The 25,403-nt window shown below is 49.4% G+C and overlaps 11 protein-coding genes across 11 annotated transcripts; 3 read left to right on the top strand and 8 right to left on the bottom strand.

The window, feature by feature from the left end:
- Nucleotides 1-813: 813 nt before the first annotated feature.
- N7443_010290 (MARVEL domain-containing protein) lies at nucleotides 814-1,437 on the bottom strand (the record flags this gene model as incomplete). Its single annotated transcript, XM_056890346.1, has 3 exons — nucleotides 814-1,023; nucleotides 1,075-1,341; nucleotides 1,396-1,437. 3 exons carry the CDS (start codon nucleotides 1,435-1,437, stop codon nucleotides 814-816), a joined length of 519 nt encoding a protein of 172 aa, XP_056736837.1.
- A 1,266-nt stretch (nucleotides 1,438-2,703) lies between these two features.
- N7443_010289 (PPN1 endopolyphosphatase family protein) lies at nucleotides 2,704-4,964 on the bottom strand (the record flags this gene model as incomplete). Its single annotated transcript, XM_056890345.1, has 4 exons — nucleotides 2,704-2,740; nucleotides 2,796-3,525; nucleotides 3,577-4,754; nucleotides 4,804-4,964. 4 exons carry the CDS (start codon nucleotides 4,962-4,964, stop codon nucleotides 2,704-2,706), a joined length of 2,106 nt encoding a protein of 701 aa, XP_056736836.1.
- A 1,293-nt stretch (nucleotides 4,965-6,257) lies between these two features.
- On the top strand, nucleotides 6,258-6,776 carry N7443_010288 (uncharacterized protein; the record flags this gene model as incomplete). The annotated part of the gene is made up of 1 exon (XM_056890344.1): nucleotides 6,258-6,776. One exon carries the CDS (start codon nucleotides 6,258-6,260, stop codon nucleotides 6,774-6,776), a length of 519 nt encoding a protein of 172 aa, XP_056736835.1.
- Nucleotides 6,777-7,133: 357 nt separating this feature from the next.
- On the bottom strand, nucleotides 7,134-8,013 carry N7443_010287 (uncharacterized protein; the record flags this gene model as incomplete). Its single annotated transcript, XM_056890343.1, has 2 exons — nucleotides 7,134-7,390; nucleotides 7,455-8,013. The coding sequence occupies 2 exons, from the start codon at nucleotides 8,011-8,013 to the stop codon at nucleotides 7,134-7,136; spliced, it is 816 nt and encodes a 271-aa protein (XP_056736834.1).
- Nucleotides 8,014-9,709: 1,696 nt separating this feature from the next.
- Nucleotides 9,710-10,591, bottom strand: N7443_010286 (uncharacterized protein; the record flags this gene model as incomplete). The annotated part of the gene is made up of 1 exon (XM_056890342.1): nucleotides 9,710-10,591. One exon carries the CDS (start codon nucleotides 10,589-10,591, stop codon nucleotides 9,710-9,712), a length of 882 nt encoding a protein of 293 aa, XP_056736833.1.
- A 556-nt stretch (nucleotides 10,592-11,147) lies between these two features.
- Nucleotides 11,148-11,954, bottom strand: N7443_010285 (MSF1 domain protein; the record flags this gene model as incomplete). The annotated part of the gene is made up of 1 exon (XM_056890341.1): nucleotides 11,148-11,954. One exon carries the CDS (start codon nucleotides 11,952-11,954, stop codon nucleotides 11,148-11,150), a length of 807 nt encoding a protein of 268 aa, XP_056736832.1.
- Nucleotides 11,955-13,595: 1,641 nt separating this feature from the next.
- Nucleotides 13,596-14,657, top strand: N7443_010284 (fungal specific transcription factor domain-containing protein; the record flags this gene model as incomplete). The annotated part of the gene is made up of 2 exons (XM_056890340.1): nucleotides 13,596-13,871; nucleotides 13,944-14,657. 2 exons carry the CDS (start codon nucleotides 13,596-13,598, stop codon nucleotides 14,655-14,657), a joined length of 990 nt encoding a protein of 329 aa, XP_056736831.1.
- Nucleotides 14,658-15,091: 434 nt separating this feature from the next.
- N7443_010283 (uncharacterized protein) lies at nucleotides 15,092-16,422 on the bottom strand (the record flags this gene model as incomplete). The annotated part of the gene is made up of 2 exons (XM_056890339.1): nucleotides 15,092-16,232; nucleotides 16,289-16,422. 2 exons carry the CDS (start codon nucleotides 16,420-16,422, stop codon nucleotides 15,092-15,094), a joined length of 1,275 nt encoding a protein of 424 aa, XP_056736830.1.
- Nucleotides 16,423-17,634: 1,212 nt separating this feature from the next.
- N7443_010282 (uncharacterized protein) lies at nucleotides 17,635-19,014 on the bottom strand (the record flags this gene model as incomplete). The annotated part of the gene is made up of 1 exon (XM_056890338.1): nucleotides 17,635-19,014. The coding sequence occupies one exon, from the start codon at nucleotides 19,012-19,014 to the stop codon at nucleotides 17,635-17,637; it is 1,380 nt and encodes a 459-aa protein (XP_056736829.1).
- A 608-nt stretch (nucleotides 19,015-19,622) lies between these two features.
- On the top strand, nucleotides 19,623-21,440 carry N7443_010281 (uncharacterized protein; the record flags this gene model as incomplete). The annotated part of the gene is made up of 4 exons (XM_056890337.1): nucleotides 19,623-19,817; nucleotides 19,870-19,945; nucleotides 20,002-20,312; nucleotides 20,388-21,440. 4 exons carry the CDS (start codon nucleotides 19,623-19,625, stop codon nucleotides 21,438-21,440), a joined length of 1,635 nt encoding a protein of 544 aa, XP_056736828.1.
- A 633-nt stretch (nucleotides 21,441-22,073) lies between these two features.
- N7443_010280 (uncharacterized protein) lies at nucleotides 22,074-24,144 on the bottom strand (the record flags this gene model as incomplete). The annotated part of the gene is made up of 3 exons (XM_056890336.1): nucleotides 22,074-23,565; nucleotides 23,622-23,789; nucleotides 23,858-24,144. The coding sequence occupies 3 exons, from the start codon at nucleotides 24,142-24,144 to the stop codon at nucleotides 22,074-22,076; spliced, it is 1,947 nt and encodes a 648-aa protein (XP_056736827.1).
- Between the last annotated feature and the right edge of the window lie 1,259 nt (nucleotides 24,145-25,403).

Here is a 25,403-nt window from a genome sequence, read left to right as displayed (position 1 = left end):
AAACCGGGGAGTTGATGAAGCCGTGGCGGATCCGAGCTCTGGAGAAATTCTTTGGGTGGAGCGGAGGGAAGGTGCCCCGCTGCAGGTGCCCTAGCTTGAAACCTGTCAGTGAAGGTATTCAGACCTTCTGTAAATTTCCGAATAATTGAGCTGTGAACAGACAATGTGTGTTTTACGCACGGTTCGACGTTCAGGGTGACTCAACGCTATGCTTAGGTACGCAGCCGCAGCCTCCCAAGGTCACTTCACAACATACCCCCCGTCTACTTCTTCGGTCAAGTGAACTAGAACCGATTTGAATCCAGACCAGAGTAGAATCAGAGAACTACACGAGTCTAGATGATTCGCCAAGCTGTCAATACATTCGACGTCCCTTGGGTGCCAATCTCATGTACACCTATACAGCTACAAAGACAAAGGTGTCGACAGCGATCTCTAACAGTCGCATCAAGATTGCTCGTACATTCGGTATCAAAATCCAGATCAACGATTATTAATAACACAATAGCTCAAACAATTATCCCCAAGTCCCTCGCAGATTATAAAGTAAATTTCCAAGATCGTTTTCCTCCTACGAGCAGGAAGACCAATGCAGTCAATTCCCAAGCAGAGCCGTCAATCGTACACTCGTCCTTCCAACCCTGGCCCGTTAACGCCATCCCAAACGTAAGTCGTGATGTATTTCGTGGTCTTGAAGACTAGCTCTCGCGTCCCTTAGGATAGAGAGACCTTCTCCGCAGAAAGCCTCAAGGTCAAGGTCACCCTAGGAGCTTCCACGACCACGTCTGAAGGTCTACCTACTTGTTTCCAAGTTTAGACCTGGGCCATGTTGGGGCGGCGACGGCTGCCCGAGCGGCCGCGCATGGTCGAGGTAGAGGTGCGGGACATGAAGACTGAAATAACGACGGAGGCCATATAACCAGCCCAGCCGAACCACAGGAAGGCAGTCGATGCCTGGGCCTCACGGCAGCGCTTGGTCATGTTGTGGGCGCCGTTGGTAATTTCGTTGTTAATGAGGTATTGCTGGGAGAAGTTATTAGCCATGAACTGACTGTGAAGATGTACTTTGCATACCTTGTTCGTGCATGAGTGGGCTTCCAGCTTCGCAGCCAGCGCAATAGCAGCGCAGAAGAAGAACACAGCGTTGAGTCCGTCCACAATGATCATGATAATGGGGTGAATGGCCCAGTCCGAGTTCCAAGAAGCAGGGAACAGGTAGAAGAGCGTGAACATCGAGAACGCCGACACGAACATGACATAGTTGATCGAGCTCGGGTTGCCGGCGAATGCCTCGGCGATCATATTACCAACAAGGGACATGATGAGGACAGTCCACAAAAACTGCAAATCACGAGGATTAGCTATAGAGCAGTAAACGCCTCGATCACAACATACCTCCCACACACGGAGACCCAACTGAACAACCCGCAAACTCATTTTGGCTGGTAAGGTAAGTTAAGGTAGGGTATGCGAAAGAAAGAAAAAAGGCCTTGGTGATTAGGATATGACAAGGAGAAAGTAGATAGGTCGGTCGGACAGCGTTACTGCTGATCTTTAGGGCAGCGTGGGCATTAAATCACGGAAGGCTCGGAGGGACATGATGACGATATAGAAAAGTTACGGGGAAGAAGTCCCTACGTCATGCATCGACGCGCCCGGGAGCCCTCGGCACCCAGAGCTAATCGATGTGAAGGGTTTGATCAAGATTCGAGGTAGCTGCGGAGCTCGGTCAATGACAAAATGAGTCTCGGTGTCAGCTAACTTTTTTCCTGCGACTCTACGACCACCCCGAGGTGACACTCCTACCCCACCGATGATTTGCGATTTGCGGGTCATACCCTTTCCTCGACCAGTTTCTTGTGCCAGGATCGCTCTTTTTCTTTTTGCTGAACCTGCTGCCTGTTTTTTCTTTTCATCCCTGCATTTTTCGAAACTTGAATTGGGAAATGGTTTGCTAGGGATAACTATCATATGCACACGCACTTCGGTGCATTAGGTATAGACTGGTCAATAGTGAAACTTTACGCCACCTAAAATTGGGACGAACCTGGAGCTTGAGCCAATAGCAAAAAGAAACAACGTAATAAGGCTAGACGGAACCTTGGAACGTGATGCGAAGGAGGAATAAAATTAAATGCAAAAAAGAAATGGTTCCAGAGGGGGTCGAACCCTCGACTTTGGCGTTATTAGCACCACACTCTAACCAACTGAGTTATGGAACCCGTTTGTTATGATGGAGGATCTTATTTATGCTCTATGTCACAAATAATTTTAAACAGGCCATCATATGAGGCCAACAAGAAGCTTAGTCTCTCTTGGGCACAAAGAAGCACCCCCACAATAGCATGTCCAAGTAAACACGGAAGATATATGTGGGTATGAGCCTTGGAACGGTGAGAAGATCAATCGCTCCTGACAAGGTGCTCCTGACAAGGTGCTCCAATATTTTGAACATAATCAATCAGGCAGATTATCGGATATGTATCAACTTTCAAGGTTTCACGGCGGTTTGGAAGGGCGCCAAACCGGCGATTATTAGGCATTTGGATAGCCCTGGAGCTCCGACAATACGTGAAAGCAAAATGGGATAAACGAGTTACTTTATTAGAATTAAATGCTCGTTCACAACATGAGGAGCTATGTTAAGATCGCAGGAGACCCGTCCTCTCAGATCAAATGCGAACACCTAAGCTGGGCCACCGCTCAGTGCTTCTTGAAAGGGCTCTGGACAGAACCATACCTAAATAGTGTCAAAAACACCCGAGAGTCTATATAAACAATACAGCAAAACTTACCCTTGAGGACACTGATAGCCCAATGCAGTACTGCCACTGCGCATGTAGCAGATCTTGGCCTTCTGACATTCGGCCGTATCGCAGATGGGAGACTTCACACTTTTCCTACCCTGCAGATGATTCTGCAAAGTGACGAGCTCTCGATCTTTCTCCATTGCCTCGGTCACACGGTGCCAGAAAGTCGCGTTCAAAGGATCATCCTTGTCCCATCCAGCAGCCGGCCCATAAGTCTCACGAGTAGAGTACTCAAGCTGGAAAGTGGGCCCATTGTCGCGGAGACCGGAATACTCAGACACGTTGCTGAAGAACGTATATGCTTCGTAGACGTTGAAGTTGCCCGAGTCAACCTCATACATCCGGAATGCGCTGTTCACATTCGTGAGAGGTGTTATACTGGGACCGACCCATCCGGTCACGAGAGCAGTCTCTGCATTCTGGACTGTGCCGTTGTTTGCATAATAGATCATAAATTGGTCCTCGTGATTGTGACCGAAGAAGATTTCGGCAATCACATGCGGCGAGTACCGGCCCACGATCTGATAGAAGAGGTTAGTAGGATCGGGCAGCGGGTTGTAACCGTCCCAGCCACTAGGGACATGACCGACGAGCCAGACTCGCTCACTACGGTCCTCGGCCTTCTGGAGCTCTTCGATCATCCATGAGAAGACGCCTGAGTTGTCGGGCTCGGTAGTGTTGACCAGGTTCAGAAAGTTTTTCTTGTACCAGAAGTCTGCATTAAATTAGATCGCCAGGCCTCAAGTTCAATGGTAGAAGTCTTCACCGGTGTTGAAGGCAATGATGCGGAGTCCATGGTGGGTCTTGACTGAGTAACCTCCATAGTGCGTTCGTGCTTCCTCTGCAGTCTCGCGACTGATCCAACCCTCATGTTGCCACAAGGCAGACAAGTGGTTGAAATTCCAACTCATCTGTTCACCCAATCGCCCAGGAAATCTGTGTGGGGCATCAATACTTGCAGGACTAGAGTCATGATTCCCCAACGCACAGAAAACGGGCCCCGAGAGATATTGCTTGAGCAGGTCAAAAACACTGGTCTCTGCGTATTCAATGTAGTCTCGGGACATCTGAAGCTCGGGGTCGTGCGAGGCAAGATCGCCAGTGTAAATAGTCCATGCCAGTGATCCACCACAAGCACCCTTGCTAGTACCGGTCAGGGGACCAACAGCCTGCAAAGCTGCCAAGGCCAGATCGTACGGGGTATCGCATAGGAAGTACCCATAAGGCGAAGCAGGAAGAAGAGCATCGCTCTGATTTGACTGAGTATTGAAGTTGTCCGAACGACAGCACAACCCAGAAGTGCAGTTTGCTTCCGCGCTGACTGCATATCGAGGATCCAGATGGAAGTCGGACATGTGAAGCACTTTCAAACGCGTGCCACTTGCCTCGGGAACTTGAACATGATCGGGCCTGGGCTTAGGGAACAGCTCGGATGTATCCAATGGACGAGGTGGGGGCTCAGGACAAAAGTCGCTCTTGAGCGTATGGCAGATGTAGTCACCATCCTGGCCTGACACATCGGCAAGAGCGAGTACCTGGGTCCAAATTGCACCGAAAGCTTGATCCAGGAAGTTCTCATCACAAGTCTCATTCGTGTAAAACTCGAAGGTTTTGCACAAACTGGTCATGGCATCTGGTACCAGGAGAGGAGCATACGATGCCGCAAGCTTGGCGGAGCCCAGTGCCTCCTTGCATTTAGAGCAAGTGCTGCTCTTTTCAGTTGATTTGATGATCGCAGTCACGTTAGTGACAACGGCATCGATCAACTCATCTTTCTCCTCCCAAGTCAACCTTTTCTTTGGAACCGGGAAATAAACCTCGTCTGAGCTTTCAGGGATGATATCGGGGGTTGTCAGCTCATAAGGGAAGGTGATATCGAGCACTGGATCATAAATGATAGGTTGAGGCTGTCTGGTCGGCAGAGCCGGGGATTCATAGTAGGAACTGTAGCTTTTGTCAGCGATAGACTTCAATTGAACTTGAGAATCCGTACGAGAACGCCGAAGTGGGAAACCCGGCGGCAGCGACATAGGCTGAAGCTCCAGGAAGACCTGCCGAAGCATTGACGAGCGGGAACCACCCCAGAATAGCCTGAAACATGAGTAACAGCCTCATGAAATGCTCGAGGGCATAACAATCATATCGTGAAGCCATTGCGCGATTCGTTCCTGATAAGCGTGACGAATCAGAGGCTAGCGGTGTGCAACGTGATCATCTACTCCGAAAGGGACAGGAAAGCACTTCTGCGGAGGAAAATAATCATCCAGGGAATGAAAGTCAAAGGAAAAAATGGCAGGTTCAAAATAAAGACTCGGCGCGACATTGCCCAGGGATGTCAAACTAAGCATCTCACCTCGAATTCCTCACAGGGCGCTTGGATTGTCCACAGTTCGAACGTCTCGCTTCATCTTGTTGTGAACCTCACAAACCCCTTTTTCAATCAACGACCACAAGTATAAGACGCCTCTAACTAAAAAGAGGCTGTTGTTGAGGACGGATCGGTCTACTTCAACATAGATTCAGTTAAGCTCCAAGTTGATGGATCTTGCCGGGATTGCCTAAACTCTCCTACACCCTGCCATAGGTGTTCCAAGCCATGTAGAGGGGTATTCTGGGAAAGAAACAAAGAAAAGGGGATACAACGAGCGCTCAAGAGTCGCCCGCAAGAATGTCGAAAAAGAGCTGAAACCCAAGTGTAGAGGCCCCTTGAGATGGTCTTCTCGGGAGGGCTGTACCCACGAACCACGCCCCAGAACCACCGAAGAACTACACAATAAGCTTTGATCGTCCACGCCAATCACTCAAGTGCTGTGTCAGGCACATCCCGGTCTCCATCCAGACACAGAGCTATACAAAATATACCCCGAGCTTCCCGGATCACATGGTTTGTGTGGAACCATTCCCCGCAAGTACACCCTTTCAAGGCGATATAGTCATCGGGAATATAGGTTCGTATCACCTGGCATCCATGCCGGAGCTAAAAAGCATCGTATATCTATCAATAGAATACATCTACAATGCTACTTTGGGGCATGTGCTCACCGGCTCCGAGGGCTTCAAAGTGGTGATGTCATGACCTTCCTCAAGCCTTGTTCCATCGCAAACCCCCAAAGCAGGAAGTGCAAGCAACTTGAGTGAAGTTACTTTTCGGGACGCCGGCACGAGTGATGATGTGTCGGGAAATCCGGTTCGGTGTCGCGGCACTTAGCTTGGGTGGCGTCTCTGATGGGTCCACGGCCTTGAAAACGACCTCGGGACGTCCGTGGTTATATAAGTGAAATGTAGAAGGCATCGAGAGAAAAACATTACTCTACAACGCTACGCTACGAAATCGAGAGATCATTTGAGAATATCACAAAGGACTTTGTTGAGTCTATATCGAACGACCATTCTATCCCGTCCAAACCCTCTTATCCACCCTCAGGCCCGTCCATTCCGTTCCGTAAAATGCCTGTCCGTCCATCCCTGGAAGGATCAACCTTCGACGCAGACCTGCGAGATCGCCATCTGATCTATGATTATGCCGCGCAAGATGAACAGGGCAAGCCAGAAAAATGGCGTTATGAGATGTGGTTCCAGAACGAGGACCGCATCAACTATGCTATCCATGGCGGACCGATGGCCGGGCGAATCAACTTCCAGGCGGCAGAGTACCAGTGCATCCGCCCCGGGGAGTTATGGCAGTGTAACTGGCTCGAAGAGACGGGCACAATGTGTTCTCTCGTGTACGACATCCCGCGACGACGGATCACCACCATGCTTGGATTCTCCAAGGGACATTGGGAGAAGGCCAAGGAGGCGCACGGCGATAAGCGGAACCCGGAAGATTTGGAGCGGTGGCGTGGACTTGCGAAGATTGGTATTCAGACGGATCGAGTCATGTTGAGTGAGCAAGCGGATATTCTGGAGGATTTCCGTGGACCGGGCAATTTGAAGCCTGCTGATAATAAATGGCCGACTCTGTGAATTGGCAATACCACAGGAATGCCAAAGCCAGGGCAGGCTTCGTTCTTTATGGGATGTTCCACTCGTGACGAATTGATGAGTGTGACAGCTTCTTGATCCCTTTGTGTAAGCATGTAGGCCGTGATAGAGTAGGCAACAATGAATGTATCAACGACTTGTGTTATGAGATGCAAGGTGTCATCACGTATGGTAGACGATCAATGCCGGATGGAAGTTGCTCGAGCGACTAATTAGTACTGGACTGCCGTTCATGAACTTGGTCGCGTTCTGTTGTGAACGAGGGTATCCGGCGGCGCGGTATTAGGTAGAAAGGTAAGAAATTCATGGATGGTTCAATGACCATCCCTAGAGTAGGTTTCAATCGTGGTCCTTTGAAGATGATCCGCTCGGCGGACTCTGGGGAGCTTGAAGACACACAAGCTCGACTTGGATCTCATTAGGGCTCATTGGCGGTGGGCTGTTATGAGATGGACCACGAGTGATGATTCCAACGGCGACTTGGGAAGCTTGTTGGTGATCAGTCATGTCATCAAGGTAAAACACCTGCCAAGGGCGTTCGCCAGATCCCGAGGGCATCACGATGACATTCTGGTCGTCTCCTTCTCTCGCAAATTCTATGCGAGGTGGTTAGCATACTGTGAAAGCAACAATGATACTCGAGTGGGTAAAAAAACGAACCTTGAACCGGGATTGCGGCAACGTCAAACACGAACGAAACGCAATTGGGAAGATGCGGCGGAACCAGCATCATATGCTCCAAAGCCTTTTGAAGAGGTCGGTCGTAGTATCGGCCTGAAGAAGAGAGGAGAAATATAGTCTGTTGAATGGCAAACTTGATATCGTTGGAGCATCGGGTACCCCAGACACCGTCACATCCATTGTTGGTTCCCGATGGCGTGGCAGTCATATTCCCGACACGGAGCGCAACCTCTGAAGTCATGTTTTGATTGATGGCGTCCTTGTTGACATGACGATCCTGATACCGAAGCCAGAACCCAGTCTTTGTCATGGGACCCTCGCCCTTGCCCGAAGAACTAGCGTCGAAGCCGTAATAGAAATAGATGGGGTCGGTGAAAAGAGGCTGGAAGTCGAAGCTTACGGCAGTCTGGGCGAGAGGGTCGATGCAGCCATTGTTCAAGAAGGAGCAAAATTGAGCCGAGCTGCACTGCAGCAGGGCCAATAGCAGGAGCAATACCCAAGGCTTGACAATCGGGCTCAGCCCTGAATTGAAAGCCATGGTCGGATGGGGAGAGTGTGAGCTGTTATGTCCACCAGAGCGACCGCGGAGGGTCCTCAAACGCGTGTAGAAGATAGAAGCGGGCGGGCCAAGGTCGCGATTTTCATGCGCATCGTCCGATAGTTGGGGAGAAAGGCAGGATCGGTAGCTAGGAGAAGATAATGATATCTTCTCACGGCGGAACCCGATGCTAAGGGTCCGTTAACTCAACCACAGGTGACGGAAAGGAAACAGTCCCCGCAGCAAAAGCGCCAGCGAGTCAGACCCTACGAATCCACCGCCCAGCTCAGTCAGTGCTCGGGTAGAAGAAAAAGGGTCTTGGAAACAAGGCGGTCCGAGTGGAAAGAGGACCAGTTCCAGCAGGTCTAACGGGGCCGGGGGAGCGAAACCAGGGAAGGAGAATCACCCAAAGAGGAAGACCGGGGGGAGCAGCCAGATGAAAATAGATCAGAGCATTCCCATGCGTTCCAGTGTGTGAAACAGAGCACGGCTACTTCGGGGATACTTCACGGAGGAAGGTGTCGTCCCTGCAGCAATCTAGCATTCACGGAAGTCACCCGCAGGTTCTCAGCATTGTCGAGCACTGGAATCTTTCTCCCAGTCTTGGTCTTGGCTGCGAACGCACTAAAACTCGAGTCCCCGCATAACGAGCACCAAAACAGGAAAATCGAGGCGCGAATCACCATCAGGGTTGCAGACCTGGCCAGGGTCTAGCCACTCAGCGGCCGAGATTGTCCACATTCTTCGGTCAATGAGGGTCTTGGGGTCTTTGGGGGTCCTGGCGTGGGTCCGACCTCGCTAGGGCGCCCATTCGGTCATCTAAAGGACCCTTGTTGGATCCCCCTTCCGGTGTGGCGTTGGAACCCTGTACGTTATCTGTCTCTCTCCCTCTCTCTCTCTCTCTCTCTCTCTCACTCTCTCTCGGATCTCCCGATACGGTCAGGGCTCTGTGCTGATTGCAGATAAACCAGCATAATCGGCTCGGGGTTGGGTGTGGAAGAAAAAAAAAATAATTATCAGGCCGATGGGCAGTTACCATCTTACCATCTTTCGGAGCCCCGAAAAGAGTACCATACTAGTGGGGATCCTTGTTGCCTCTTGACTAGCGCAATATTGGGACGGCGAAAGCCATTACTGTTGCCTGTTCGAGCACGGTAATATGAAAATGCCCGGGTTACCCGGAGCACCGGCTTTGCGTACAGTAGGTGTATCTGCACCCTGCAAGAGCCCGAGATGAAATAATGATAATATGTGATAATAATAATGAAAATAACACTCTGGCCCATACCACCAAGGTATCAGATCTGAGACGCTGATCGGCCCTGTCATCTGGGGATCCGACGGACCTGCAAATCCTGACGTCAGGTCCAGGCCTGAGCCCTTGAGGTCGAATCGGATTATTCCGACAAGGAATTATCGCGAGATTCAGCAACACGAGATGGGTCTTGAATGGATGCTCGGTAGGGTGTGAGATGGATCCTTTAGGCACTTCGCCGAGACCAATGGACACCCGCCCGCAGTCTCAAACTTCTTGGCCTCTTGGCGACTGTATCGGGTCATAGTTCAACCTGTTGCATGAGTGGGCCAAGCGTACGAAGCGAAGTCTTTGGTCCGGAGACTGATTCCCAGAGCCGCTGGTGCAAGTACGTCTCGTATCAATCACATTCTCAACCGGTCATAACAAGCAACCACCCTTTTACTTCTCAAGGGTGTTTATCCGGTTCGTCAGCACTGCCTGCGACCTGTGGATGGAGTCCCTCAGCATTCTCATTCGCTCTCTCTCACGTGTCACGGTTTCTTCGGCGGTACTGTTGATAAGCTGCAGCATTTCCATCTCAGCAATATCGCAATAGGACATCTGTAAGTGTTCGTTCCGTTGAAGTTCTTCTGCAGCCATGAGGACTTTTGTGACTGCTTTGACGACTGGTAGCATGAAGTTCATGTGGACGGCGAGCCAGGCGGCATGCTCTGGGGCGAAGCCCGGCCGCTTCCAGATAATGTCCATGGCGATTGCACGTCGTGAGAAAGTTCGCATACCTGTAGGGCCTACTGGGAGTCGGTTCAGGTACCAGTCAAATGTGGGAAGCTGAATGAGACCCATTTTCCATGCGTCATACTGAGCTATCTCCGGGCCCGTCATACCTTGTCTAGCAAAGTCTTCTGCATTGTGCTTCTGCTTTGGCTTCGAGCCATTTCGGGTAGATACATGGCCCGGGGTCATGGACAGGGTGCGGCCACCGGAGATGACGCTGGCTATGCTTTGCATCTTTCGAGCGGTTGTCTGAAGGTCGTCGTCCTTTGTGGGCATGGACAAAAAGAATGGAAACTCGCTGCCGGTAAGTGGGACGAGGCTATTGGAGCGGCTTCCTGTGTCCTGTTTCTTCGGAACTTCTGCTTGTTGCAGAGTGTCTACCGCAAACTCCATGCTGTAATGGCTGGAAATTTGTGGAGATGATGTAGCTTGGCTGATTTGTGAATGTAGCGGATAAGGATGGATCAGAGAGAGTGTGTCGGCAGTGTCAGCGGTTTGCTTGACAAGTGAAAGCCATGTGTTGACATCGGCAATGAGAGACGCCATACTTGACACGCAGCCACAGTAGACTGAGACGTATTTGAAGAGTGGTTGCCTCACTTCCAAAGCTTCTTGTTGACACCTTCTAGATGAGGATGGGTTTCTCTATATAGAACATGTGCACGCGACCACAATCAGGTGATCAGGGAGATTGAAGGAACGGTAGTAGCAAATATCTAATTGGGAAGGTGTTCATGTGAGTGAGCAATGAGCAGCCACGTTGATGGTTGGGCAAAAATTGATCAAGTAGGATAATAAAATTTGTTAAAGATACAGTTGCTCTTGAATGAGCGTCACTTGTGGTCCACGTTCGGCCTTCCAACCACGTCTTTGACCCTAAATCCATAATATACAAGTTTGTAAGCAGATGGCTCGATGCAAGACCCCTCAGGCCAATATACAGTCAAATCAAACATCAACACAAAAAAAAAGACGTTATGGGAGAGTTTCCTTCAAAACATGCCCGTATAACTCCAGAACTCCACGCTTGAAATCAAATATGCAGGGGAAATGCGTCAATACCCAGGAAACGACACAAATGAGCGAATGTCGTGACTGGGACTTAGTCGTCATCCTCGATACCCCGACCCTTGGGGCCACTTCCATTCAACCACACGCGCTTCCAAGGCCCATCAGGTCCGAATGCCGCCTCGCGGTCTTTGCGCATACCTTCCAAAACGCCGACGATGCCGCCCTTACGCAGGCGCTCCAGAACAATATTCATGCCTTCTTTGCTCTTCAGCACCGCGTCACGTGTCCGACTGACTCCAATCAGCTCGATGGTTCGTTGAATGCCGGCAGTGGACAGCGATGAGAAAAAGCCCTTCTTAGGGGCATCTTCTTCCGCATCGACCTGGCCTGGGGAAGATTCTGTCTTCTTCCGCCCGAGCAACTTTCCGTTGCCAAGTCGAGACTTGAATGTCACGGTAGTCCGAACAGTGGTGTGTTCGTTGTTCTTATCGATTGACAACCCATCCAGAGCGCGCGTATCCTCTTCAGCAAAATGCCGCTGATAATGCTGCTTCTCAACGACGCTCAGGATACCAGTCCATTCCATGTTGCGAGACTCAGTCGTCATCCAACCCTCATTGGGGTCGACCACAGTGGTCTCCAGGATATAGCTCTGGCCAGAGTTGTCGGAGCCACCCATTCCTTTGGGTAGCAGTTTAAGTATACCCGAAGGAACCTTTGATTTCTTCAGGTGCAGCCGCGTGGTGTGAAGGCGCTGGGTGTTTGGATCAACATGGCGCTCGATCACGTCGGTAGTAAGGACATGGCGGGAGTAGGGGTTTGGATAGCGGAGGAAGTAGGCGAGAGAAACAGCAGGGAAGGAGTAGTCGTAGGTGAATCTATTCTCGAAGAACTTCATGGTGGATGGATCGTGAAGGCATCAGGGGGGATGGATTGAGAGAGTCGTGCGATCTGGGGGACTTTTTGCGTTAGAAGACCGCCGAAGCTCCGGGCCGGGGTGGGGTCCCGGATCAACTATTGGTCCGGGAAGTCACATGGCCGAGCGCCTATCAACGGCGCTCAATTATCACTTGGTGAGTAATGGTGATGTATGTTGTCCTTAAGATTTGAGGTTCGTGCGGAGATGTTCTTGATTCTTGTTTTGATTGTTATTTGCATCGGTTATCCCTTATGTGGCGATCCTATTAAGGTTCTAGACTCAACATTGCAAGGTCAGTTGGCTCGACACATCATAAATCTGCCACTTCCGATGTACCCTCGTACAGCCAATTCACTCCTATGCGAGGTGATGTACTATCATATGATTATCGAATGATCAAACCTACTGTACTGTACTGAACAGTATGCAGGCTTGTTTCTCCGAGTGGCGAGTGATCTTCACCCCGACTTTGTCATGCCACCTTAGTCGACACTTGTATATCCGTTGTGGGGTTATCGGGGAAATGGAAATAGCCATTTAGTCTCAGTGCTTGCAAGATGATCATAACTTCGAAGATTACATACAGTTTGATGTAACCATTGCGGGGATCCATGAGCATACAGTACATGACTTATTGTCCCAATTCGAACTAGTGGTCTTGCTGGCTAAATATGGTGTGATTCGACTAAGAATGGCATCACAGATCCAGACCCCGCAAAATCAAACTTGCCGCAGTTTTGCCGGACTATGAGCCCTCTAATTTCAACATCCACCTGAGCCCAACCACGTCCCTCTAACGGACCAATACCCGGTCTACATGGAAAACTAACTCTTGTAGATTGGCACTGACCTCTCTCTGGGGAGGACCTGATATACATGGGCCGTGTCCAGCGCTCCCCATGTTTCCAATGCCGCTGTCGAAAGGTACAATCTTTGCCGGAAGCCTGCCTTGACTTGTGCTAAGTTGCTGTCTAGGTGCGCTGTGATCGCCGGTCCGACACATGTGGGAATTGTGAGCGTTTGGACTTCAAATGCTCGTTCCAGAAGGCCGCAGCCAGCTCTACGACCCGTCGGACACGCCACGAGGAGACTGTTAGACGCCCCGAACGGCGTCGAGGGGCGCAGGCATGCATAGAATGCCATCACCAGAAGGCGCGATGCTCGGGTGAGCTCCCTGAATGTGAGAGTTGTCACCGTCGGGGTCGTCCATGTCGGTACCCGACGACGAAACAGACCGATGAACCACAAAAACCAACCCAGGATGAGCGGCAGGAGGAACTAGTCGGATCGTTTATCCATCGCGAGGAGCTTCTACGAAGGATTGATGACTTCTTCAATTATCTCTATCCAATTGCCTCTTTCGCCTTCCTTCATGAACCGTCAATCCGGCAACAATGCCTCAATGGCACAATTGATCAAAATCTGGTCCTTTCAATTTCAGCCATATCAAGAGTGAGCCTTTCATCGAATCATTTATCATCTGATCCAAGTAATCTATGGGTTTCTAAGGTAGAAACAGAAATCTGGAAACACTTGGAAAAGCCATCGATCATCCAGATTCAATGTCTCCTTCTAGTGATCCACTATCACATCCAAACCGGCCGATTCGCTCGTGCATATATGCTCGCTGGAATCGCTGCTCGAGGAGCTACCGCATTAAGACTGAATTACGAGCGACCGGAGCTCAGCTTCGTTGCCCAAGAAACACGCAGGCGTGTCCTTTGGACTCTTAGCTTAATGGACGGGGTATTTTCTGTCGGGTTACCCGAATACGAGACAATATCTCACTCAATTATTTACCAGCGTCTCCCGAGCTCAGAAGATGCATACCGGGATGGAAATCCCAACGTCCAAATAGCAGGCCGGCAGCATTTGATGGAAAGCAATTCAACGGAAGTATGCAGCTTATTAGCTGCATGCATTCAACTCTCAAAAATCGCCAAAGATGTAATGCGGCTGACACGACAGCTGGCGCTATCAGAACAGCCACTGGCTCAACTAAGCGGTCTGGTCCAGGACATCCAGAACGATTTACGGCGAGTACAGGCGGAAGTTGAATATTCTTTCCAATACAACGTCGCAGCTACAGCTAGTGTAGCTGAGAAGAAAGACTCCAGGTGGTTTGCACGGTACCTCCAAGTCTCAATGACCTGGCATCAAGTGCACTGCGACTTGTACCGAATGTTTCTTCCTAGATATCCCCAGGCTGCACCGAAGGTCATCATGGAAACCGTTGAGCCCAGTCTCAAGGCTCATGCTGTTAAGGCGTGCCAGGATCATGTCAAGAACATTAATGAGATCTTGAAGGGGCTTCTGGATCTCACCGGTCACCCAGTCCTGCCATCTTACATTGCTGTATGCGCCTACCATGCAACGAGGCTGACGCTATTTCTCCCATCATCACCCGTACTAGGCATGCAGATGAATATGGAGAGTGCAATTGAGAGTGCTAACGTGGCCTTGCATATATTGCATCGGTGGTTCTCAGGCTCGGTGGCGACGGAGAAGATTATTCTGGACATGCAGTATTTGGTGTCGCTGTCGCGTGGTGACCCAGGTTCAATTTTCAGGGAGCTAAGTTGCCCCTCACCCCCACTTGACCATGGGCGCCATCGGCATAGTCATCTTGCTGTGCATAGTTTAGTGCGTCAGGCCAATTTTAGGGATGATGCATACGATTAAGTGGGGAGATCTCCAATCAGACAGCACTTGAGCACATATGCTGGGATTGCATCACATGGAGCCAGCTTAGTGTGCATGAAAAAGACGAGCTACAGTAATATTCGAAATCAGACCTACCCGTACACTATTAGACATTAAATCCCGAACCCCAACTCGAAGTAAGCTAGCCTAATTTTTAGCAATTCCCTCATAACCCCTATCGGACTGCTGGATCGACTGCCAGAAGGAGCCAAAGTATACAGATGCCTACTTAGTTGGGATTGGAATGTATAGTTTGTTGTAGTAGGGTTGCGTCTGCCGTTGGGAAGTTCGCGATTGGAGCTGAGGCTGACAAACATATAGCGTTATTAGTTGTAGACGAAGTATTTTCATTGGTACGCTCTCTACCATATTTCATGATCAAGATATGTATTGAAAAGTAGGATAAATTCAATTCAATAAAAGAGCTTGTACATTAGCCATGCCCAAGTATTTTTGGATGCAATCTGGTCCATTACGTAGCGAATATCCTCCTGTCGGGAAAGGAGGTGGTCACCCAGGTTGATGTCAGTGAAAAGCTGCAGCCCTGCTTGGTCTTCCTTTGACATTCCTTGACTCAATGACACTGTTCTATCCTCGTGGAATACAAAGGAAGTGCCGAGGATAACGTATATCCGAGCAATAGGATTTTGAATTGGAGATCTCCAATGTGCTGACACCCATTGTAAGTTCAATCCCCACGGGATTCGTCGTAGCTGTGCTGCTGGCTGCCACCATTCTTTCAAGCGTAGTCGAGCCCGCTTCCCACTGACTGCGTGGAAGCAGCCCCGTGTCCCCATTGCGAGATGGCTGAGTAGGCGGTCAACAACGACATCTACAGGGACTTCATCGGTATGGATTTCTGAATCTGGGTCCCGCGAACTTGTCGCAACGCAAAAGTTCCATTGTGGCAGAAGGGCCAGACTTGCTGCCAGCATAGTCGAGGGTGTTGAGGTAGGGACGCTGTACCCTGGATATGGAAGAAGCTGGGCCGGTCCCACGATGGAGGGTCGTGCAATCAAGAGTTTGTCCTTGGCACCAGAAACATTGAACATGGACAAAAGAAGACGCTCTGTCAGGTGCTTTGCGTAGGCATATGGGAATGGGAAATCATATATTTCAAACGTCCGACTCGTCCCGAGTTTCTGCACATCGACCCATTCTTCATAGACATCTTTGTAAACATCTAGTTCGTAAACTTCTTCGTTGACGTCGGTTTCGAACATGGGACTCTGTGCGTGAAGGTGTGAATTGGCGTACGCCGTTGAGACATAGACAAAACAGTCAAGTGACTTGCAGCCTAACGCGAACCCGGCTACCATCTCGCTAGCTCCAACTATAACATTTTTTAAGTCGTTGAGAGATTTCGCTAAGTTGATGGAAGATGCTGCATGAATAATGACGTTGGCTTCTCCTCGCAGGATGTTTGAGTCTCGTTCGTCAAGCCCCATATTGGGGGTAAGTATGTCTCCATCAAGAACTGTGAGACGACATGGGTCCCAAAGATTCTCGACTGTCGACAGGGGTAACCATTTGTCCCATTTTTGTCGAAGTTTTCTGCCGCAACAACTCAATTTTGGCTCCAATTTTCTTTTTGATAAGCATAGACCTACCCGGAACCACCTCTACAGAGCACGTAGACATGTTTCGCGGATGTTTGTGAGAGCAGACGATGAACAATGGCCGTGCCCACGAATCCAGATCCGCCAGTGATTAGAATCGTCTTGTCGTCGTAGAATTCCCACATCCTTGGTATTGGTGACAGAATTTGGGTTAGAAAAGATCGTATACTAATAATGAATAAAGTAGTAAGTTGGGGTATATAAAAGGCCAGAACAGAGTCGTTCATTCCGATCTACATTGGGACTCAGAAATCACACGTCATTGCAGGTCCTTGGTTTATCTACATATGATACTCCCCACTGTTACCCTATTCCTACGTGTAATTACTCACTAGGACAGGCCATACGTCCAAAAATCAAGGGGTTATGCTATATAAAACTCTAATAACTCGGTATGGAGAGGCGCATTCCAAAATCAGCAAGTTTTTCTTCAGCAAGTTTTTCCAGCAACAGAACCAGGAGATTCTGCAATGCGTGTATCGCAACTAGGAGGCAGACAATAGAAACTCTATGTACCGTCCACTTCAAGAAATCTATGATGATGATTTTTCTTGAATAATTAGTAAACTATCTAGGAGGCGCAATATTTGTGGAAAATATTCAGGAATAATTGACAAGTCACAGATCCAATTCTCGGTTGAAACACTATTTCGGAAGTCCGTAGAAATAGAAATATCGTAAATTCTAGCCTTGCTAACGTGATGGAAATAGTTTCCGCAAATGCCTCCACATTCCATTGATCGTATTCGTACCTTACTGAATACTACACCTGCACAATGAAGTGCCTACATACCTTACATATGACAGCATTACAATGTTCCACGTGGCCCAGGTAAGTCAGATTACATAATAATGTCTCCAAGTGAGAGACGCTAGCTGGGATAGGAGTGCTCAACATTGGGCGTCATGCCAAAGTACCTCATAAAACTAAATACAGTTCCAGGAAGTAGATCTATTTATGCATGCATTCACTGCCACATTGAATGCCTTGTTACTTTTAATTGAAAGAAAAAAACACGCGCGTCATGTGTAACCCTATGGGCAGGGTTATGCAGAACCTAAATGGTGTCTGGGTGATGGTGAGTGAACATTGGCAATACAGAAACATGAAGACAAGAAACTTGGTTTTCGTTCGCCGTCTGGGACAAAACACTATCAACTGAATTAGGTCCGTAGATAAGAATCCTGAACCAGCTAAACAGTGTTTTTAAGACGGAATGTGAAAATTGAATTAGAGAAGTGAGCTTGTTGGATCATTTGTTCCAAATACAAACAAATCTAATAAAAAAGGAAGCGGTAATCTGTCAACGACTATCGAATCAAATATCCAAAAAGGTCTATTGTGTCATGTCAAACCCTTTCTTGAGCACTTCGCCCGTTAGCTGAATATAACGCTGTATATTGCTGGCACTGTGTTTTCCTTCATTATAAAACACCCGTATCGTCAATTGGCCTTTATAAGACCATACGATTGCAACAATGTCTTCCTGAGAGATTTCTGCCATGATAGAAACATTTTCAACATACAAGGTGCCGTATGATGGTGCAATCACGTTGTCCAGTTTTCCACAGCTACTGACAAAGGGTGAACTGTGGAAAAGGTGGGAAGAGGCTGGAATTGTACGCATTCCTTCGATGAAAATAGGCCCCGCAAGTGACAATAAGTCGGGGTCACCTACAGCATTCATATATATTTGCTTCATTTGTTCTGCGACATCTAAAAGGCAAGTGCTGACTGGGAGAGTGAATGGCCATATCGCATGCTGAGTCGATGCGATGTTTTTCACGTGTGAGGACATATCAGCCGCGCGACCCCGCATGTTTAAAACGATCATTTGTGTGTAATTAGATCCCTCTGGATAGACTCCGTGTTTCATTGCGCCAATAATCAGAGCAGCATGAGCTACATGGGTTAACGACAGACCATTTTGCTTTGCCCGTGTGAGGAGACATTTTGTCTCTGAGTTGGAGAATTGGAGATCTTTCCAGGACGATATGGAGGAATAATCAATCTTATCCGGCTTAATTGCAATGGATGGGTAGCTTTGAAGCCAGTTTCGTCGGATTCTCCAAAGTCGTAAAAGTTGTCTTGGTGACGGAAAGGTGGGTTGAACGGCTTCTTCGAGGCAGGATGCCAGGTCCGATGGCTGCTCATCAAAGCAGGCATTTTGTTCTTTATTGGCTATTCGCCCAAGCTCGGCCAGATATTCGCCCAGAAGCGAAAATACACCCAGTCCATCCATTGTATAGTGCGGTGTGCGCAAGGCGAACATGTGTGCATCTTCCAAAAAATACATTGTCGGCCTTGATGTCGCCTTGTACCGATTGAGCACTTCCGGTGTCAGAGCATGCTCTCCAGGGACATTGACGAATGTTTCATCCAGCCATGCCTGTCGTTCCTGGTGGTCCATCCTGTAGTAGACCCGTTTGGACCCCTGGATGACTGATGCCATGGCGGGATGTTTTCGCCTGAGTGCAATCCAGGCTTTGCGGGCTTGATGCCGAGTTGGTTTATTCCCATTCCCCACTTGTAAATTCACGGTAGCTGTGAGGTCCAGTCTCCTGCGCCCTTGAGGCACGTTCTCTGATCCGGAGGTAACATGGAATCCTTCGACGGCGTCGATGTTCCGTCGAAAAATTGTAGGGCTAGCTTGATACCAGCGTAGAGATTTCTTAGGCTGAAACAAAATTCGAAGTGTTCGCATTAAAGTCGCCATAGTGGAGTGACTTTTGCTGCCTATGCGGGTGTGCACACTGCAAAAATCAACTTTAGCTACATACTATTTCATGTTATGCGTGAGCTCTAACATGTAATTAGCACGGTGGAGCTGTGGCACCTGACATCATACCTGAAATTCCAGTCCGAACCCAATACCTAGGTAACATAATTGAGGTAGTGGATACTGCAAGAAATCCTACATTCTTGCGGTATTAGGTATTGTGCAACAGGATTTATCCATGAAAACTTGGAAGGTAGATTAGATTGGCATTCCCTGTATACATCTTACCTTACAGAGATCATGTCAGGAGAGGCCCCACTCCCTAAGGGGCTTTGCAAGTCTTATAGATACAACTTACCTTACAGAGAGATCATGTCAGGAGAGGCCCCACTTCCTAAGGGGGTTTGCAAGTCTTGTAGATAGGTTGTACTAGGCCATTCCATTAAAAAGTTTGATTGACCTTGGTGGATGAATGTTGATGGGATGTAAATACTGCTTATTTCATCCTCCTTTAACATGATAACAAAAAGGCTTCAGTCCACATCCTCCATTAGGCCAGAATTGAATGCGATCGCATTCGGCACAATATTTCATCAAATCACACTATGGAACAGTCATCAGATCAGTTAGAGGGCGCTCATCAAGCTTGTCATCCCCCAAATGACGACATTACAGATGAAGCATCGCGGCCTGAAGAGAAATTCTCGCTTGGAAGACAGGGCACCCTCATTTTCATAGCTCTTGCTATTCTGACACTTATGGTTGCTCTTGACAGTACGTCTATTTCTGTTGCATTGCCTGTAAGGAGATCACTAGAACAAACGCACTCGGCATATATGCTCATATTCATAGATTATTTCCAGTGATCTGGGTGGCACAACAGTGGAAGGCTACTGGAGCGGAACCTCTTTCTTGCTATCTTCGACAGGTATGTGGAACAGAACAGAACCCTGATTGTTTCTTTCCTAATAATGTTCGAAATAGTGTTTCAGCCAACATTTGCATCTCTGTCCAACATTTTTGGCCGGAAGGCTTTGACCTCCGTAGCCCTGGCATTTTTTCTGACTGGCACGGTCGTTGCTGCAGTATGTCACAATGTTACAGAGTTGCTCATCGGACGCTCTATTCAAGGAGTCGGTGGCGGTGGTCTCATTGCACTATCAGAGATCATTATGACTGACCTTGCGCCACTCCGACTTCGTGGACTGTATTTCGGATACCTTGGAGCGGCTTGGAGTATTGGGTCTGTTACAGGCCCACTTCTTGGAGGGGGATTTGCTCAAAATGTCAGCTGGGTAAGTGGGACCTCGAGATACGGAATGCTGCAAACAGAAGTGAAGTGCATCCAATAATCCGAACCAACCGAGCAGAGATGGATATTCTACATCAATTTGCCTCTTATCGGCATCGCAGCAGGTTTAATCTTCCTTTTTCTGAAATTAGTCCTTCCGAGGGAAGGTTTCATGCAAAAGCTTCGACGCATAGATTACTGCGGTACAATACTCCTTGTCAGTGCCCTGACGTCAACCCTAATCCCGCTTACATGGGGTGGGATTGAGCATCCCTGGAGTTCATGGAAAACATCTGCACCACTGACTATCGGACTGGCTGGGTTGGCTACATTTGGATGGTACGAATATTACGTCGCCAAGGACCCAATGATCCCAAAGTCCGTTTTCCGGGACAGAACTAATTCAGTCATGTACATCTGCACTACCATTCTAGGACTTCTCCTCTGGTGTCTATTGTACTATCTTCCTCTTTACTATGAGGCAGTACAAGGCTATAACCCGATCCTCTCGAGTGTTGCGCTGTTTCCAGAGACATTCACGATTGGCCCTATAACTACAATGACCGCCCTGATTGTCACCAAGACCGGCCGGTATAGGTGGGCGATCTGGTCAGGCTGGATAATTACTGTCCTAGGCCTAGGGTTGCTTTGTCTGCTTCAAGTAGACAGTACTATCCCCCAGTGGATCTTCTTGAACATTGTCCCTGGCTTGGGCCTTGGTCTTCTGGTGACATCTATGGCCTACGCCATTCAAGCCTCCACATCAGCAGAGGATCTTCCAATGGCCGTGGCGATGTTCAGTTTCTTCAGGGGCATAGGTCAGACTCTTGGGATTGCAATTGGGGAAGCCGTCTTTCAAAATCGCATGAAAGTCAATCTTAACAAGTACTTAATTCCTCAGCACTCGATAGAACTGTATAGCAAAAGTGCTATCAGCGCGGTCCAGGCGATAAGAATGATCACCAATCCAAAGACGAGGGAATTTGTGCGACACGCTTACACCGATAGCCTACGCGATGTATGGATTGTTTGCTGCGCAATAGCCGCGGTTGCACTTTTGCTGAGTTTGTTCGTCAAAAGTCATGATATCAATAAGAAGCAGGAGACCGCCCAAAGGTTGAGAAAATGTTGAACAGATTATGGATATGACAGGATGCAGAAAAGCAGATGCAGATCATTGAACATAAGAAAAAATAAATGGAAAGCTTGTGGTTCATTGAGGCTGGCTGATGAATTGTCCCGATTTCCAGACGAACTGTCACCTTACAAGCTGAAGTTTCGAACCCCCTAAACCTTGGCTGTTGAACGACAAAATGGAGGAATTCATAAACATCCGCTCCAACCTATTGCTGTTCCGTAATATCATGGGGCCTCTGACTGACTTCGAATAGTACTGTATGCTTGGTTTGAAGAATTGAAACTCTGGTTCTGGAAAAGAACATTACCGAATTGAAACCTTAGAGTTTTGAAGAAGGAAGTTGACGCCATTATTGGTATATGGGTATATATTTGATAGGATAAGCTATCCTAAGTGTAATGCCAGATTGATGATCAAAATGACTCAAAGATGTTAAAAACAAAAGAGATGAAGAGGAAAACCGAGCGTATCAACAGGACTTTTTTTTCACAGCGTATGACATGATGACAGTCTCGTCCTGACGCATCAGCGGGGGTATTAAATTATACAACATTCTATAGCGACTTCTCCAAAATCACTTGGAGGCATGTGCGTCATCCAACATCAAGCACATTCACCAAGATCCACTTAGTGGTTCAGGGGCTTCTCCTGATCCGCAGCGGAAGCGGGGAGAGCCATGGGCTCCTCAGTGTGAGTCTCCTTCTCGATACCACGGAAGTCAGGGGTGGTACGCTCGAAGTAGGTGTGCATGGAGCCAGAGAGAATATGCTCATCAAGATCATCGGCATCGTAGATAGCCTTCTCGTCAGTGCGGGCAGCCATGGCAGCCTCCCACTCGGCACGGTACTCGCGGACCTTGTCTTGGTAGTCAAGGGCAGCATCGTAGTACTTGCCCTTGCCCATAAAGCGCTCCCAGACAGACAAGTGCTTTCGGTGGACAGCGGGGCCGTGGTACTCGGACTCGCGGCCCTCGCGGATGAACTTCCAGCGGCGCTCCTGCTCGCGGAGGTCAAGACCGGTGGTGTCAGGAAGGCAGAGCCAGGTAAGTGCGGCACCGGCAAGACCGAACCAGGGCACGATGTAGAACTGCTGCTGGAGGGAGGTGTAGGAGCCGATGATGGCGATGATGAGAGCACCGACCTTACCAGCGGCGGCAGCAATACCGTGAGCGGTACCACGGATGGGGGTGGGGAAACACTCGGCGGCGACAAGGAAGGTAATACAGTTGGGACCGAACTGGTTGAAGAAGGAGGACAAGAAGTACATGGCCTGGAAGGAGTGGATGTGGGCGGGCTCCTCATAGTACTTGAGCTTGAAAGCGGGGATGGCGAAGAGGATGAAACACATAAGGAAGCCGACGATCTGCATCCACTTACGGCCGTACAGCTTGTTGTCGACAAACCAGCAGGCACAGTAGTAGCCGGCAAGCTCACAGCCGATGTTGGCCAGGTTCCAGAGCCAATTAGTGGTGACACCTTTCGAGTGAGGGCTGATAACATCAATGAACTTGCTCTGGAAGAGCTTGTTGCCGTAGAAGAAGACATCGTTAGCGAACCAACCACCGGCAGTGGCGAGAAGACGAGGAGTGAAGTGCTTGAAAACCAGGGAGAGAGACTCCTTGTCGTATCCAGTGATGGAAGCCTTCTTCTTCTGGGCCTCGAGCTGCTTGGAGGCCGCCTTCATGTGGTAAGCACGGTAGTAGACGAGCCAAAGGGTACCGACGGCAGGGATGGCGAAAGAGACACGATAAGTCCACTGGGTGGCAAGAGCAGAATAGGGAGGATTGCCAGAGCCGTGGTGGAAGATCAGAAGCAGGAGGATAAGGATGACCTGGTTGAAGAACTGACCCCAACCCTGCATCAGGAAAGCACCGACGACGGTACGGCCACGGTGCAGACGGTCGTTGGCAGTGCTGATCTTGCCGGAGGTGTAGCCCTTCTCCATACCAATGGTGGCAGTCATGGGGTATTCACCACCGACACCAATGGAGTAGAAGAAGAGAGACCAAGCGTAACAGATGACCCAGCCGTTCTGGGTAACACCCCAGGAGGCAGTAAGCATAATAAGACCAATGAACATGATAGTGGCATCCTGAATCAGACCCCAGCGACGACCGATCCTAGAATTTCCTGATTAGTATTTGACAGTGGGGCGTCCTTTACAGGTCAGGCTTACCAGTCACCAAGAACACCGACGAGAAGTTGACCGACGATGATACCGGCAACCTCCATATAGTTGACGGCAGCAATCCAGTTGGCAGAACAGATTTCCTTCTTGCTCCAGCACTCAGGGAAAGATTCCTTGAACAGGGAGCTAACGTTGGAGATGGAGAACAGGACGTAACTAGACAGGCAAGGGGTTAGCTCGATGCTATTTCCGGATTTAAGCATCGCTGCCAGAAAGCGACTTACCCCTCGAGACCAAGACCGGCACCGGGCAAGACGGCGTTGCGGAAGTAGTGACCGATAGGGGCCAAGGGATCAGCCTTGAACATTTCCCACAGCCAGGTGAACTCCTTGCGAGCCTCAATGGCATCCTGGGCGGTGACGAAGCTGATACGCTGACCGACGGGCAGATCAGCCCAGTAGGTACCGTTCTCGGTGTAGGAGTCGGTGGGACGGATGACCTCGTCGAAGGCCATCTTCTCGTGGATCTCCATCTCATCGATGGAGTTGAGAGCCTGCTTGGGAACCTCCATAGCGACGGTTCAAGGGTAGAAGAATTAATAAAAGCTTCAACCACAGGACCCTAGAGTCAGCAGGAGATCTGATGACTGATTTGGGAAGGGAGTTGCAGGACAGAACGAAAATCATCCAGACGCGGACGAGCCATGCATATTTATTCCCCGGCTCTGAACAGGGCGGCATGGGCAAGCGAAGCACGCGCGCCAGCCATGCGACGGACCTAATCAGCACTAAACCCACCGCGAACCACATATCGAAAGCCAGTCAAGCCGCAGTGGCCCTATCGCAGCCATGCATGCGAGCACGGTTTGACACGGGGGTGGATACGGGCATTGCTCGTTCGCAGCGCTAGCCGGGGGGCCATCTCGGGCGCACTGACCGGGCAAAGGACATCGGAGTGCGCGAATGGGTCCGCATGGAGCCACGAGCCGAGCAATTAGACCGCACTAGATGAATTGTGCCTGGATCTAGTCTGGGCTCAGTGGCTCCTGCGCATGCAATGGACTTTCTAGAACAACGCAATGGAGTGTGCGACGCCCTCGCTCGACCATGCGATTGGGTCGCCGCTCGAATGACCTTGTGCGGACTGGGTTTGTTGCCCGACAGTAGCTTTGTTTGAGAATTGACCTCGATACTCAGCATGCTCTATTGGTGGTGCCCCCCCTGTTTCTACGGACTTTCTACGGGCAGTGGTGGTCTTGATCTGGATCTCCAGCTCCAGCTCCGAATACCAAGACCCTTAAACGCCATCTTTATAAGACCAAGAATACCAAGACCGCCTTGGCGATTGCTTGACAACTTGGCGATTGCTTGTCACGACATCCCGTCGAAATCACCTCGCCACAAGTCTTGACACCGTCTCAGCCGGCAGCCACATTCTGGGCACTCGGGACCGCACATGGGATGTGAGACTCAAGGGAAACCACGCGGGGGCCATGCGATGTAGTCCCGGAACAACCAATCACAGGGCCCATATCCACCCCGTGGTCAACGTCCCAGTGGGGCCAACTTTATTGAAGCCGCCAATGGGAATCCTCAATTGACCCACGCCCTCCCTTCCTCTTTCCATTTGCCTGCGATCCCGTAACTTGTCGCTAGGCGATGCCCGATCTTACAAATGCAACATCTGATTTGTTTTTTTTTTTCATGAACTAAGAGACTAGAAACTACCCATGGCTCCGAGACACGTAGATCCACGCGCGATTCAATTTCAATTTCAATTTCAATTTCCTTGGCTTCGTTGTTGTGTTCCAGGGTTATGTATGCAATATAT

This window comes from Penicillium atrosanguineum (assembly GCF_028827265.1).
Source record: "Penicillium atrosanguineum strain IBT 20685 chromosome Unknown utg000008l_segment0_segment0, whole genome shotgun sequence".
NCBI classification, from domain to species: domain Eukaryota; kingdom Fungi; phylum Ascomycota; class Eurotiomycetes; order Eurotiales; family Aspergillaceae; genus Penicillium; species Penicillium atrosanguineum.
Note: the sequence above shows the minus strand (reverse complement) of the source record. Positions and strands in the feature narration are given on the sequence as shown.